The sequence below is a fragment of the Amblyomma americanum genome, chromosome 10 (genome assembly GCF_052857255.1).
Source record: "Amblyomma americanum isolate KBUSLIRL-KWMA chromosome 10, ASM5285725v1, whole genome shotgun sequence".
In the NCBI taxonomy this organism is placed as follows: Eukaryota; Metazoa; Arthropoda; class Arachnida; order Ixodida; family Ixodidae; genus Amblyomma; species Amblyomma americanum.
The window spans coordinates 1,540,709-1,556,780 of record NC_135506.1 but is presented as its reverse complement, the minus strand read 5'-3'; the positions used below and the strand labels follow the sequence as shown (position 1 = coordinate 1,556,780).

Here is a 16,072-nt window from a genome sequence, read left to right as displayed (position 1 = left end):
CGAAGCCATGTGTCACGTCACTAGGTGCGCGCAATGCCAAGCGACATCGCAGACGAGTGAGGCCAGTTGGTGCACGATGAGAGCCAGTCGAAAAGGACCAGGGCAGGCATGCGACTGGGGCTAGCAACGGTGCTTTAATGAAAGGAGGAACCCCCCAGCGAGGATAATGCGGGCATGCGCGGCAGAACCATCGCCCCATTCCGGAAGTAACAAAGGGGTGATAATCAGCGTGTCTGTCGGCGGCGATCAAAGAAGGCAAATTCTTTTTCCAGCACGCGCGCTGAATTGGTACGGACGCAGTTATCGCCACATCCAGTATGCCCCTGGGATTTCTTGCTCTTCTTTGCCCCTACCTATGCTCAGATTACCAAACCGAGAGTAGCAATCACACTTCGAGGCAAATTTTCTCCATCATCAGCAGAACCCGAGGCCTTGGGGTGTTCACGCACTGCCTTTTCGCAAGCCCGCGGCAGCTTACAGCCCACGCGCGTGGGCATGAACATGCTGCGTCAAACAAGCGCACGGTCTCCTCTCGTCCCTTGTGACTGGTCCTCCCCTGCATCCCGCACCCATGGGCCACTCGACCCCGTGTCGTCGAAACATAGCGGGCTGTTCTCACAATGATGCGCCATGACGTCAACCTCGCCAGCCCCCGTGAGCACGGGGCAGAGCATAGTACACGTACGCACTATGACGTCCCTGCGACGTGCAACCACGTGATGTCTTGGCGTCACAGGATCGCCACAAAGGGTGCATGGAGTGCCGCAAGAACCTGCGCGATTATAAAACAAGCGCTCGCATTTTTTGCGCAGGGGAGATAATCGTTTATCCACCTCTTCTGTGACAGGCTTGGCGCTGCTGTGCCGGTGGGACGGATGCTGGGCCGCCTCCACGGCTCCTTCGCGGGCGCCGCACCCTGGCGCCTCCGGCGGCGGCTCGTGTCAGAACGAGGAGGTGACCGAGTGCGTGGGCAAGCTGGACCTGCTGTCGCAGAACAAGAGCCTCGCCTTCGCCACCACCGAGGCCGAGCTGAAGCGCATCTGCGAGTGAGTGCACACCACCTTGTTGCGTGCATGCCTTAGAGCCTGTCAAGCGGCACTGCTGCGCGCTGTGCAGAGTGTACGCATTTCACCGCAGGCCCCATCCACGAACCATTGTTTCTGCACTGGTCAATATGCAACCAGTTCATTTTCGCTCTCAGCGCAACACGAACGGGACACAAGACGAAGGACTAGCACAAACAGGCGCTGACTGTCAACTGGTTTTTTATTGGAGAACGAAAAGCGTATAAATAAGAACAGTGAACTACTTATCAATCAACGAAAGTTATCTGGAAGGCACGTGGGAGGTTAGATAGCTCAATTCCCTCTCGGATAACGTTATGGAAGGGCTGCTGATACACTTTGCGCCGTTGTGGTAAATATAAAAAGCTTCCATAACTTCGCGTGTTAATTTATTGTTATGTCGGAACAAGATGCGCGTGTTCTTGTAATCGGGAACACATTGGCATTTTTGCACTGAAAAGACGCCTGGGCAAGGGGGTCCCCTTTAGCTCTCCTTTCTGCATGATCCTTTTCATGCCTGCATTGGCATTGCCTGCTGTGGGAGCCTGTGTGAGACAGGGGGTCATTTTTTCTGGTATTTTAATGCTCCATCAAGCGTTTGTTAACGGACCTGCCAGTCTGGCCAATGTAGATGGCACCGCAAGAGAAGGGGACCTGGTATACCACCCCTACCTCGCAAGGTATAGATGGCGACACATGACGCACTTGACAAGCATCCCTCTTGCTCTTGCCGTAGTGCCTCTGATTCACCTGTTTGCACATTGCGCTGAGTTTTTTAGGTGCAGAAAAGACGACATCAACGTCGTATCTTCCCGCAACTTTTTTCAGCCCATGTGACAAGCAGTGTGCATACAGGACCACAGCCGGCTTTTTCTTTTTGGCTTCTTTCGGCTGAGCCCCATTCTTGAGCTGCCTAAGAAGTTTCTCCGCTGCCCTGGAAATGAGTTGATCTGGGTACCCGTTCACACGTAACCTGCCTGTTTGCGCCCAAATGCTCTCTCGCGTCCTTTCATGGCAAGATTTCCTGAGAGCTGATTGCAGGCAAGATGCGGCAATGCCCTCCTTTATGAGCTTAGAATGGCCAGACCGGAAGTTTAGCAATGGTTTGGCAGTCCTCGGGCGATACCACCAACACTGTGTGGCACTGTGTGTGTGTGGGGGGGGGGGGGGGGGGGGGGACACTTGTGTTGGTGGTATCGCCCAAGGACTGCCAAACCATTGCTAAACTTCCGGTCTGGCCATTCTAAGCTCATAAAGGAGGGCATTGCCGCATCTTGCCTGCAATCAGCTCTGAGGAAATCTTGCCATGAAAGGACTCGAGAGAGCATTTCGGCGCAAACAGGCAGGTTACGTGTGAACGGGTACCCAGATCAACTCATTTCCAGGGCAGCGGAGAAACTTCTTAGGCAGCTCAAGAATGGGGCTCAGCCGAAAAAAGCCAAAAAGAAAAAGCCGGCTGGGGTCCCGTATGCACACTGCTTGTCACATGGGCTGAAAAAAGTTGCGGGTAGATACGACGTTGATGTCGTCTTTTCTGCACCTAAAAAACTTAGCGCAATGTGCAAACAGGTGAATCAGAGGCACTACAGCAAGAGCAAGAAGGATGCTTGTCAAGTGCGTCATGTGTCGCCATCTATACCTTGCGAGGTAGGGGTGGTATACCAGGTCCCCTTCTCTTGCGGTGCTATGTACATTGGCCAGACTGGCAGGTGCGTTAACAAACGCTTGATGGAGCGTGAAAATACCAGAAAAAATGACCCTCTGTCTCACACAGGCTTCCACAGCAGGCAATGCCAATGCAGGCATGAAAAGGATCATACAGAAAGGAGAGCTAAAGGGGACCCCCTTGCCCAGGCGTCTTTCCAGTGCAAAAAATGCCACTGTGTTCCCGATTACAAGAACACGCGCATCTTGTTCCGACATAACAATAAATTAACACGCGAAGTTATGGAAGCTTTTTATATTTACCACAACGGCGCAAAATGTATCAGCAGCCCTTCCATAACGTTATCCGAGAGGGAATTGAGCTATCTAACCTCCCACGTGCCTTCCAGATAACTTTTGTTGATTGATAAGTAGTTCACTGTTTGTATTTATACGCTTTTCGTTCTTCAATAAAAAACCAGTTGATAGTCAGCGCCTGTTTGTGCTAGTCCTTCGTTTTGTGTCCCGTTCGTGTTGCGCTGAGAGCGAAAATGAACACTTACCAACTCGCCCAAATTTCCGCCTTGGTGAATGCAACCAGTTGTAATTTTACAGCGAAGGAGTTTTACGGGAGACCTTCCGACGCGGCTGACTTGGCGAACTCGCAGCCTACCACGCGTAGCTGTTCTCCGCGATTAGGCCGCACCCTCGTGCAGCCTTCGTTGTGCTGTGGTGGCATGTGCGGTCGTAAAATGCCCCAAAAGCTTCTCTTGCGATCAGCGAACGTCTGTCTATAGAGCGGGAAAGGCGCGCTATCGTCGGATGCACCTTAAGGCAACAGTGAGTCGGGCCCTGATTGTTGACCCTCACACAGAGTTCTTCCTCGACGAAAAGCCTGTCCGTCGCTATGCACCTAAACGAATAGATAATTACGAGACAAAATTATAACTGCAATAATTTTTTAACAGCCAAGCATTCCAAAAGTTGATTTAGTTTACTTTTGCTACTGGTGAGGTTAGTAATGAAGGACACCCCGGTTCACGGCCGACTGCTATCAACACAAGTTTTTTCGGTTGCGTCCTGCAACACTCCACTATCACTTTTTTTTTTTCAGGAGTGGAGCTCAAGCTACGAAACAGAAGCGCGCCCTTTCTTCCCATACAGCGCAATAGAGTTCCCGGTTCTTTGCATTTTCTCCTTAGAACATGGTGTAATGGTGCGAAAGCACAATCTTGATGTGTCAACCCCGAGCAAGATCCTGGGATGTTTGTTTGCTTGCGATGTTTGTGGCTTTGCGCCAAGTAAAACTCATAAATAAAAATAAGTTACATAAATATCGGCGATTGGGATTTGAACCCGCGGTGGAGCAAACAGATCAGCTTCGCGGGCCGCTGCGCGAAAGGCTTGACTATCGCCGCTTTTTTTTCTTTATTGACTTGGCTATCGCCGCAGCCAATCACGCCTCGTGTTAAACATCTACACACTCTCGAGCTGTGCACTGCGCATCGTCTTCGTCATCAACTCTCAAACTAATATTCGAGCTTTGAGCTACGTGGCGGCAGTGGCAGAGATATGTGCGTTCCATGCGTTGGCTTGGATAACGTTATGACAGAAACAAGGCACTAGAGCAATACACGTTGGCGTTGACAACACTGCTGCAGAAACGCGGCACTGGAGCATAGGCGTAAATTGGGCAAATTGGCATTGCCGATGAAAAAGTTGAAGACGCGCATAACTGGCTCCGTGGGTCCGTGGACATCTCAGTTGCGCTTTCAGGTGCGTGGCGGTGGTGTCCATCTGCAAAAAAAAAAAAAAAAAAAGCTGTGCTTTCGCACAATATTTCGTGGTTAACAATGTTAAACCGCCAACCAGTTTTTTGTCAGCGTACGTTATATAAGGCGCAATTATAACGTCAATCTTGATTTTGAACGGTAAAACTCGAAGAGAAAAACTTGAGCGGGCGCCTAAGCTCCCTCCACCGTAAGGATATGAAGCGATAGAGTTAATGGGTTTATGTACATATATGCGGAATTGTACATTATTCTCAGGGAGCCCCCACACGTCTCCGGGCTCCGTGGTCCAGCGCTTAAGCGATGCACCGCTGCCTCGCCAGGAGGCTGTTTCAAACACAGCCACCTGTGGTTGTACAAGCCCCACCGGTGGCTGTTTCAAGCACAGCCTTAACACTTCTTTTTGGGCGAGTTGGTGCATACTTGATTTGAAGAAAATAGCGCCAGAGCATGCAAACCACGAAAAGACAAGGACGAGACACAAGCCACCGGTAGCGCTTGTGCAAGTTCTCATGACCAATCATTAATTTAACTGCCGCCTTGCACGGTGGGGAGGTTGTGATGACGTCACACGGTCACGTGAACTAGGTGGACCACCTGGCACCCGGATGTGCCGCCTTGGTTGCTTCTTTGAGGATTATTCGCTCACGCCGCCTCCGACGACGAAGCCGGGTTCTCCGCTGAACGGGACCCTTGACGCCGTCGCGTCAACAGCGCTTGGCCTCGCCAAGTTACGCTATACGTACGCGCACAGCGCAAGCGCAGTCATTTTTTACCGTCACAGCTGCGTTAGGGACCTACTCCAGGATTAATTCTTATCTTGTCCTCCGTTGGCCTTGCACGTCCGTAATTGAAGATTTGGGATGATCTGCTGGCCAGCAAAATAGGGATCTATGTGGTAGACACTCGCGTGGTCTGCTGGTAGGAGATCCCCTGCGGAGATGTATGGCAGCTGCAGTCACGACATTCCGCGGGGTCCCTGAGCTCATTCGGTATTGTGGGGAAAACAGGCTGGGGCAATAGGGATAATTGTGTCCCATTTTTGTCCCGGTGAAGGAAAACTCTATACGGGTGCTTTCCACTCTATACCCTGTGGGACATTGGAGATGTGTGGAGAGGCGGCAAACACTGCGTTATTTATTTTCTTATGTATTTTTATATTTTCATTATTTATTCGTATTGTTATCTTCTTCTAAAACAAAGTTGTGGTTATTAAAAGAGCGCAGCATAACACATATACCGCAGTGCTTGCAGCTGGGCCAACATTTAAACAATTCAATACATTCCAATCAGGGTAGCGCGCATTAATCAATGCCTTGTTGACTAAGTAGTGTGTTTGATATAACGAACTGAAACAGCGGATCTCTCTCTTTTTTTCGGACGCGACAAGAAAGTAAGTGTTTTGACTGTTATGGGGAGTTATAGCGTCAAGAGTGTGCCTTGCCGTGAGAGCCGAATGAAGAGCATCAACTTCTGCCGTGCCCCCTCCCCTCGATAAGATTTCGCTGCGAGGCTTGACTTCGCTCGTGTCTTAGTGCTGCAGTAATCGTGGCTCCCACTTAAGCAGTGCCCAGAGATAGGGGTGAACTCAATCCACTTGCTGCGAGGGAGACACGAAAGTGCGGAGACGAAGAAAGCCTGCTACTCCGGTTTCCAAGACAAGCCGCGGGCGAAGAGAGAAACATGAGCACCTTACGCCTTCGAAAGAATCGCTTAGTTTTTCTTCTTTTGTTTTTTGTACGCTTTTTTTGCGGCTAGACTTTCCTTGTCTTTCGTGGTCTCTGGCTTAATATTTGTTCGAGCAGACGCCTGTGTGCGTCTTGTGCTGTTTCGCAACTAATTTACTCTGCCCAAAAAAAAACGGCAGTCTCTGCACTGGGTTGGTTCTCGCCTCATGTGCCTAGCGTATCGATCACGAACTCTTTACCGGTTTCGGCACGTGTGGTAAGGGACCCCGCTGCTTCCTCGGCTCCAGCCGCCCATGTGACTCAGCAGCTGAGCCGATCTTTGGTGCTGAGCGTTAGATTTCAGCTGCTCGATTCCCCACAGAGGGATGCGTATTCTCGAGGCCAACACGTAGAAATTATATTGTAAGGAGACCTTCGAACAAGCTTAGATAAATAGGGTCACGATCCGTGCCAGTCTTTAACTATCGACTGCCTAGTAATCAATAGCCTGCAGTACTTATTGGGGACGCAAAAGTGGACACGTGTTCTCTGCTGTTTTGTAGGTTGCTGTGAGCTTCTGAAACAAGGCCGCGCGTAATATGACTTAATCGTCACCGGTATACAGCATTAGGTTAAAATGTTTTCCGTTTTGGTCTTGCTGTTAGCACACACGTATTTCAAGACACCAGGTCAACACCATTCTGAACAGCACAGCGACCACAAAGCCAGGTCTCAGGATAACATAGACTATGCTACCAGTGAATGTCGTTGAGGTTGTAGAGAAAGCCACCTACCATTTTTTTATCGATGTATTTAAGTCACGAACTTGCGCTTCAGAGCCGTTATTCGGCAGCGCTAAGGGCTGAGTTCATCAACTCTCGCCTTGTTTCCTGGTGCATCCATCTTGCAGCCACCTGACGGGCGCAATGGATTGCGTGAATGCATTCACCCACCGTTGCTTCAACGAGAAGCAGCGGGAGATCTACAAGCGGCTTACCAGCGGTGCGGCGCAGCTCATTGAAGACTTCTGCCGGGAAGGGTCCCGCTTCAGGCTTAGTGAGTGGCCGCTTTTTTTCCCACATCGTTACCTGACACGCCTCGCTAGAGAACGGTGACGAAGTGCGAAGTTAGTTTACAAAATGAGGGAAAAGAGAAGAAATCAGCGAACCTGGACTAATTTTCTTCTGCTCGCCACTCTCTGTGTACTGCGAACCTACAGCAAGTTTTTGAATCGCATTTTCCTTTCCAACGTTTGCACCGAGAGAAGAAAATACTTTATGCTACATTATTACATATCAACGAAAACCTACGACCTACTGAAAGTGCCGTAGTTTTAATGTGACACATATGCACTCAAACTGCCGTATTTTCTTAGCATAATTCAGGACTGGCATAATTAGCCATGTTAGCCGCATTGTGTGTTCAGTTTTATGTTTGCATACCCCGTAATTACATATCTCTTGGTTTGAACTGTTCAGTTATCGCCCATATTCTGAATCTAATTGACACGTGTTGATGAAGCTCGGCACGTTACTGATGTTTCTCTTCAACACGCAAGCACCTCGCCTCCCTAAACCCCCCTCCCCCGCGATTTTGACAACTGCAGTGGTGGCGAATGGCGCTTAAGGAATATGTTAATAGCAGAAAAAAAATACATTGCAAAAATGGGGTACGGTAGACAGAAAACAGACAAAGCGTTATAGTAACTTGTGCTATCGGTTGGAATTGTACATAGATGTAAATATGGATATCAGTAGCAGTGGTATTGAAATTTCCTCCATCATCACCTTTGTTGACCTCGGGTACTTTATCTCTTCAGTAAATGACCCACTGCCGAACTTGGCACAAACATTGGCCGCGAAATAAAGTACAGTGGTGAAGAAGGGACTAAATGGTTTCCTAGAACCAATGAAAAGAACGGCACGCAGATTTGACCGGAATTTCTAGCAGACACAAACACCCAGCCGTACATTTATGCTTGCTACGCAGTTGTACTTTTCCTTTCTTCTGTTTCGTCAGAGAGGTCGCTTTTGCTCTTCTTGTTTAGCCTACCTGAAGCACTCCAAGTGCTACAAAGAGCTGCAGGACGACTACAACCACTGCGCCTCGGTCTACATGGCTCAGCGTGCGGAAACACAGGGGCAGGTGCTGAGCTCCCAGGACAAGATACGACACTCGTGCTGGTACGCTTTTGGCCGCAGCTGCATGTGACGCTTCAAGCTCAGATTGCAAGATGATGTGCGAATGCTTGAAATATTAAACCCTAGCAAACGTTTCCTCTTTTACTTTTGATGTTGCTTAGGGCACTGCAGTGTGTTTTGCGTTGTGTTCTGCGCACGTGTGCACCGTGCGTTTCGAAATATAGGGCTGTGACGTTAAGTGTCAAACGCGTAGGCTACACACGTGACCCCTCTTCTTGGTTGATGGGCTTTGACGGTTTAACGTGTTATATGACACACTATGCCGAGCAGGCAGTGTTTGTCCGTCCTGTCCTTGTGTACAGACGAAGAAACCCCTAAACTAGTTAACTCCATGTTTGGTGGGGCAGGTCTCGATGAGTGATGGAAGGGCTCGAAAAAGAAACTGCTGTTCCATGATTTTTTCCCGAGGCATGAACAGCGCTAAAAAAGAAAAAAAAAAACAAGCATGGTCTAGTAGCCCTTAAAATATATAATAAACAGTTATTTCCGTCAACACTGACCGTAAGATGGTTTCCAGTGTTTTAAAAAAAGGCGAAGTGGAGCGCTTCATTATTAGCAGTATTATGAATAAGTCGCAAAATATTTGGGATTCAACTATGAAGTCATGATTCCTTGTCAATTCATTAAAGAGGTTAAACAACTGCGGCAAGAATTACTGAAGCCGTATTCTTGTAATGTGTCTGCTTTTCGTTCTAACCGAGCTGGAACCAGGGCGATATCCGATGCGTTGCGAGAACGCGCCTGCACGTGGTGAAAATTTTAAAATAGGGTTTTTAAATGAGCTGCTGAATCGGGTTAGGCTTAACACAACTCAAGAGATGACGCCGGAATCGCCGAGGGTCCCAAACTCACCCACACTTGGCGACTGCATTGAATGCGTGGAATCGTGAGAAATTCTGGGATTGGAGTGTATGCGCTCAAGGTGCTTTCGTCCAAGGAAATAGTGCAAACTATTTGTGTTAAGGTGGCCATATTTGTTTTTAGATCGAATTCCGCGAACTTTTGGGTGGCACCTATTACTATCCAAGAGATGGCAAGCGCAGCACGGGGCAGCAAAATGCTGTTAGGTGGGCGGATGAGACTAAGAAGATTGAGGGGATAAGCTGGCCGCGGCTAACGCATGACAATGTTAACTGGAGAGATTTGAAGAGCTCGTTGTACTGCAGTGGGCGCAGTAAGGCTGATGATGATGATGATGATGATGACGACGATGATGATGATGACAGGCTTGTTTTCAGAACCCTTCTTAGCCGCGGTGCTGTCAGGTTTTTAACCGTACACTCCTAGGTCTGGCATCTTAAAGGTGCACTAAAGACCGTTCTGCAAAAAACTGCTTTCACTTTTTAGTTTGCTTCTTTTTTTGGGGGGGAGGGGGGGAGGGGATTCTTTGAATAAATAGTAGTAGTCGCAGATATGATAGCCGGAAATTAAACCCACGGGAATAAAAACACGCGAGGCCTATTTTCTTTCGCGAGACTGAACCTCATCAATCTGTAATGACCAATGAGTGTCGTCCAATCCGTCAAGACGCCCAAAGTAATATTTTACACTTTTTTGACACAACGTAAGTAATAGTTCGATAAAAACGTTATACAAAACCAAACTAACATGCACGGACCGTTTTCTCCTCGTCTCCTTACACATGGGTGATACGCCCGCCTGTCTGCTCTAGTTGCGCTCATCACTCGGGGTATTACTCCGCCGACGGCGGAGCGGCAAGCCGCCATGCAATTAGCTGAAAGGCACCAACCACTCCGGCGGAGTATTTCGCCATGGCGACCATGTCTCCGCGGCGAGTTCAAAAAATAGAGGCCGGACCAGGGAAGTTTAATATGATTTATTAGGAAAATTGGCCGCACAGATTAGTTGAGAACGACGAAGGTTAAGAACGCTCGGAGCGTGCAGATCGATTAGCGGGGTAAAAAGACGTACTAGAAATTTCCTGTAGTGCATTTTTAACAACTTGGCTCCTGGAGTGGCTGTAATGAGATTAAATCCTTGAAACGCAGCTTTGTCCAAACTGAGCTGTCGGCGTAATGTACGATGGGCCAGCAAACAGCAGCCTTTGGGAAGTCAAAGTACTAGTAAAATATTAAGTGCAGATCTGAACAAGAATGCCTAAAATATATTTTGTTGTCACACTGCGGGCTTTCTTGGCAATAAATGACGCGCATACTGTTGTTTCGAGCATTTCTGTAATCTTTCCAAAATTTCTTGAACAAATTTTCTTTTCTCGTTTTTTTCCCGGGCCGGCCTTAAAAATTTGCGGAAATTTTGCACCGTTAGTCTCAATGCGGGTGCATGAGCAGAAATATTGTGCTGCTTGTTGACGTCCTAACGGCTGTAGTGTATGCTAATGTTGCAAAGTTAGCGCTCTCTGCCCTCACGATTCCTTGCCTATGATTTTCCGTGCAGCCAGATGGACGGCTACAAGCAGTGCGCCAAGACGGCGGTGCTCCTGCGCTGCGACGTGGAAGCAGCCGAGCTCGCGGAGGACATCATCGTCAAGGCCGGCGGCTACCTCGTGTCCACGCACTGCTCGGGGTACCGCATCAACGAGCCCAGCTGCAGCGGCTGCTCACCAAAGGCGGCCGTCCCGGTGCTGCTTATTATTATGGCGCTGGTGTCCTGGCTGCACCTCTCCTCCAGAAGAACTTAGCTGCCACCCTCGCCTCGTCGGTGTCTCGTGCGACCAGGAGAGACGAACTACGTGCGGTGCGGTTCTCAGCTACCCTAGACACAATGGACAAAGTGACGAGGTGTCTGCACTTAGCTGCACTGAGGTGTCTGTTCTTGGCGCTTGCTGACTTGGGGGATTTTTTGGGATGACCGCAACTCTTGCTGTAGTCGGCCACCGGACCCGATTGTGAGTTGCTAGCTCAAGAGGCTTCGAAACGACATGTTCGCCGCTGTCCGCTGTTGTGCACAGAAAGCTACAGCGATGGAATTTTTCCATGGCGTCAGCACATTGGACAATGCACTGTGAGCGCCGCTGAAGCACGCATTCTTCCTGGCGTTGACAGCGCCGATGCTGGCGCTAGAGGAATTTGTATAGACTACTGCTTTCTCGGAGACCTTATACCTGCCACATCGCGTTAATCATCACATTGCGCAGTCAAATATCGCAGGTTCCAGAAAGGAGTCGCTCCCACGTTATGCCCCGTAGGTGGGATCAGTCGAGAAGATCGCATGCTCTATTAACATCAGAGTTTTTGTTCAGCATGCAAGTGTAGCTGTTTTTCACCGTGACATCGTAAAAAAGGAATGTGACAGGAATGAATGAGCACATCAAAACTGTACTACACAGTCTATCGTTGCTGCCTTTTTCAGCACAATTTTGTCGTCGCGCTTAAAGGGCACAGAAACCCAGCATTCTCAGTAATAAAGCACAGCCACATTGACAGCCTAAACGCGATATGTCATCTTCAGATAAAGACCATGCTCGCCTTGCTTGCCACATTGCCGATGCTTCCGTCTCCTGGTGCCAGAGACACTGTGGTGTCTTCGGTAGTGGCCTCTCTCGTTGGAATTCTTAATCATTTTCAGTTTTCAACTACGGCCAACCTGACGTATTTAAAGAAGACATAGCACGTCAATTTGGAGGCCCCAAACGGTACGTGAATTTCGTTGTGCTGCATTGCAACTGCACCAGGTTAAACACAAGGCGCCCATTTTCGTGACCTGTGGACGCCCAGACACTGATGGGTCCATTGGAGGCCGCGTCATGAACATCAGAGATCATAGTTCTCATGCTCTGATTTATCCTTTTTCCTCGCCTGCGTACGGCTAACTGGAGTGCCGGGCAGAGGGCGAAGATAACAAGCGGGCTAGCGACATCGACGAGCTGCATGGTCTCGTCTCAAAAGCGAAGAGTGATTGTTACTGCCGGATATGGGGGCAGGCGAGAAGCACGTGTCAAGAAAAGCCGTTAGCTGTCCTCGAGGCACTAACGCAGGGCAGTCGAGGCAGGCGATTCTGTGCAGTAGCCCAAGAAGCACGGTAAGCAAGGAATCACAATGGTTGTGTTCTTTGAAACTGCATTGGATAAACGACCTCAGCTTCGAAGTTCAGCACCTGTGTTACCGTGACCAATACGAACCCTGCCAGCTTGCCAACAAGACCTAGAAGCTCGTGCCAGCTGCTTTGGCTAAACACTGGAACTGTTTGATTTTTGTGCTGTGTTGACGTCACTGACTGCTGTAAGTCGGACGGAAGATCATGGACACGTAATACGACGCGGATGATGTCCGCCATACTTGGACAACAGTGAAGTGGGGAGGACTCTTGTCAAGGTGTCCGGTGTGTATGGAACGTCATAGCCTCTAACTTTACGAGCCTGCTTTGCACACATGACGTGGACTGTGCGGCACAGTTTCCTACTCCTTCTAGTGAGGAACAGCAACAGCGCTTTAGTCCGACTTTCACAACCAGGCACAAAGCTCGTCATCACGTTACATGGCTGATTTATGTTACGTCTCCTTGTTAAAGATAAGCTTGGTAATCGCTTTTAAAGTTTGAAGTGTTCTCTTCAGAAGCCATGTAACCACGTATTTAGCTGTTGCTTGTTGGTGATAAAATATTGCGTGAGTAAACGTGGTGAGTAGTTTGTTGATATAGTTTTTTGTTAGAAATTTATTTCCTTCAGCCGGTTGTAGCAGGACATCACTTTTTTGTACGTCTGCACATGTACTTCATGTATAGGGTACTAACTACACAGATATGAACAGATATGGCTGGTTTGTTTCCTGCTCGCTTTGCCTGTTGGAACGAACTTCGTGTAACGCCTCTTGCAAGAATACAAATCAGTTTTACTTAACAATTTTTAGTATTTTAGTAAAAGCGGGCGTGTGTTGATTGCTGTTGGCACGTGCCAGAACGGGCTAAGAACTGGGAACACGAAAAGAGGAGTGAATTACTGTATCTCATTCCTTGATGTTACGCTGATCTGTTGAACTGAATTGCTGCTTTAAAAATAAAGCGCAGATAATTGTTTTAATCTTTTTGTGCATTATGAAAGACGCAGTTTCTGAGAGTGTTGGCACTATACTGAGACACGAAGGTTATACGGAGCCTCGTTCTAACTGTGACGCGGCGTTCCGGTGCCCTCGAATTTCCTACACGCGGAAACTGCCGGCGTTGTCGCTCAGTTTTGTACAGAACGTACGACGTGGAGAAGTCGTGTATTTGGGTTTACTACTGGCACGTTTTCTTTTTCTTGTGATTTGACTGCTAGAAACTAAAAAAACTTGAAAAGAAATCGCGCTCTAAAACTCAGATACCGGATTCCATTTGGTCCCCACTGTTTAAGCCCTTTAAGGCAGAGTTCGCCATTACTTATCAGGAGATTTATTTTTTCGTGCAGTGAGTGCAGGACTAAAAAATACAATTAGTCTCGTTTGCAATTCAAAACACGAAGGGTAATCGTTTTACGGGTTTGTGCAAATTGCGGACAAAATTTCGCAATGCCTGGGAACTGTAACATCAAAACATCCGGATTTGTCTGATGAGTGTTCGAGGGGTCAGGGGATTGATATTATTTATCTCGAAGACGCACATAACACTAAAAGTGCAGAAAAATTATATTACCGGTGACAAAAACCTTTTCCCATGAAAATGGTTGACGACCTGCAACCTGGCACAGTATATTCAGAAACAGTATTTACTGCGTTGGCTAGTTCACATAAATATGCACCCTATTTTGAATATAAAGGTCACTAAGCAATAAATAAGCAACTGTAGCACACTCCCAGAAAAAGCCCTGAATTGGCAGTGAACGCAGTTGTGGACACTGGTGTGTGCTTCAGTTAAAATCAGCGCTAACATATTTCACAAGAAGTTGGAGAAAGGTCGCAAGGGGTTAAGTGGACCAACTGGTTCTTTCCGGCGAGCCTCTTGTTCCTGGCTGTGGTGCATGGCTGCTGTGTGTGACGGCTGCAGGGCTCGCAGTCTCGAAGGCGGTTCTCGGAGCCCATCGGCCACAAACGTGCGGCGCCTTGCTTGAATGCCGCGTGGGCTCCATCAGCTCGGCAGAAGAACAGCCTGAAAGGAAAAGGAACGCCAACACCCGCGGAGAAAGGAAGAGGCGAGGCGGTCTTGATGCCATTCTCGTCTCGTCTAGCAGTCCTCCCATTTCCTCTTTGCCTGCTTTGGCTGTGGTAGTTGCGCCAGTCTCGCCACTCTGTACGACATAAATATTTTGTTTGTCTCCGCCTGCCTTGAAGCCGACCAGCTGCCTTCTGTGGCCGCAGCGAATGTTGACGCCGCGTCTAGAACGCAGGTTGGGTGCGGCATGCGACAGCTAAACTCGCTACTTTTTAGGATCTACAAAACGGGCGTGTTACTTGAGCGCAGAATTACCTTGATTTTACTGCCATGCTAACAATTATCTAAAAAGCATTGTTGCTCTGGTTTATCGATGAAACTTGACTTTAAACTTGGCTAGTTTTTTCTGGTAAAAAAAAAATCTCGCAAATACTTTACAACCTTGGCAGCGTTTGCTGCATTAATCTTGTTCACCTAGCTTCGCGTTGTCGGTGTCGTCTTCATCGTCGTCCCGTGCTTCATTCCACTGCCCAAAGGTTGACAGCTTTATACACGTGTACAAAGCTCACGGTGCGATCAAGGCCACCCCGTTTTTCACCCTCTGGTGAAGGGGAACTTGGGCAGCCGCATTCGGAACCCAATTCCAGACCGCGGAGCAGAGTACGCACTTCTCCGCAGCCACGAATGCGCCCAATGGCTCACAGGCTTTTTGTGTTTGTTCAGTGGCAGTCGTGCATGACGTCATCATTGTGGCAATCGTTTCGCGACCCAGCCAGCGCTAATCACTCGTCCTGTTGTCTGGTTAAGCGGCTGTAATGTTTTTCATATTTAAAACCACTCAAAATTTTTAAACAAAAGTTAACACCCTTCTGAGCATGTTGCGCCTAAAGATAATGTATATAAACATAATTGACCCTGCGTTGGGTGCAGGAGGGTTTAATGCGCAATTCTATGCCACACAAGTCACCCTGTCCCTCTGACGAAAAAAGAAGACAGATTTCTGGCTTCCAGGCTTTCTCAGCATCTTCTACGCGGTGGGTTTAAGGCCCTCGGTAGAGAAGAAGATGATGAGTGCCATATTACTTGAGGAGAAGAAGAAGAAGAAGAAGAAGAAGAAGAAGAAGAAGAAGAAGAAGAAGAAGAAGAAGAAGAAGAAGAAGAAGAAGAAGAAGAAGAAGAAGAAGAAGAAGAAGAAGAAGAAGAAGAAGAAGAAGAAGAAGAAGAAGAAGAAGAAGAAGAAGAAGAAGAAGAAGAAGAAGAAGAAGAAGAAGAAGAAGAAGAAGAAGAAGAAGAAGATTCAAACGAAACGTCCTGCGTCAGCCCCGCACAGATTGGCTTTCGTCGCGGTTGTTCCATATGGTCCGCGCATGTGGATCTCGAGAGCCGAATACGACTCTCAATGCGCCAGAGAGAAGTTTCGGCCTTGGTGACGCTTGACGTTGCGAAGGCCTATGACAGCGTGGAGCACACAGTCCTCATTAACAAGCTTGCTCAACTACAACCACCGCATTACCTCTACGCCTGGATTTGTGAATTTCTAAAAGATAGATTTTTCTTCTGTACAGACGGATCTTTTTGTTCTAATACCTATGGTCAATCAAGAGGTGTGCCGCAAGGCTCTGTTCTTTCTCCGCTGCTTTTCAACATATTAGTTCGGGACATCC

General features: G+C 48.3%; 1 protein-coding gene across 1 annotated transcript in view; it reads left to right on the top strand.

The window, feature by feature from the left end:
- Nucleotides 1-15,499, top strand: part of LOC144106682 (uncharacterized) — a 105,509-nt gene extending 90,010 nt beyond the window's left edge. The window contains exons 2-5 of the mRNA XM_077639524.1: nucleotides 848-1,046; nucleotides 7,076-7,221; nucleotides 8,213-8,348; nucleotides 10,782-15,499. Coding sequence (XP_077495650.1) covers nucleotides 848-1,046; nucleotides 7,076-7,221; nucleotides 8,213-8,348; nucleotides 10,782-11,025 — 725 coding nt within the window. The 3' untranslated portion in view covers nucleotides 11,026-15,499. The remainder of the gene's footprint in view (nucleotides 1-847; nucleotides 1,047-7,075; nucleotides 7,222-8,212; nucleotides 8,349-10,781) is intronic.
- The last annotated feature ends 573 nt before the right edge of the window (nucleotides 15,500-16,072 follow it).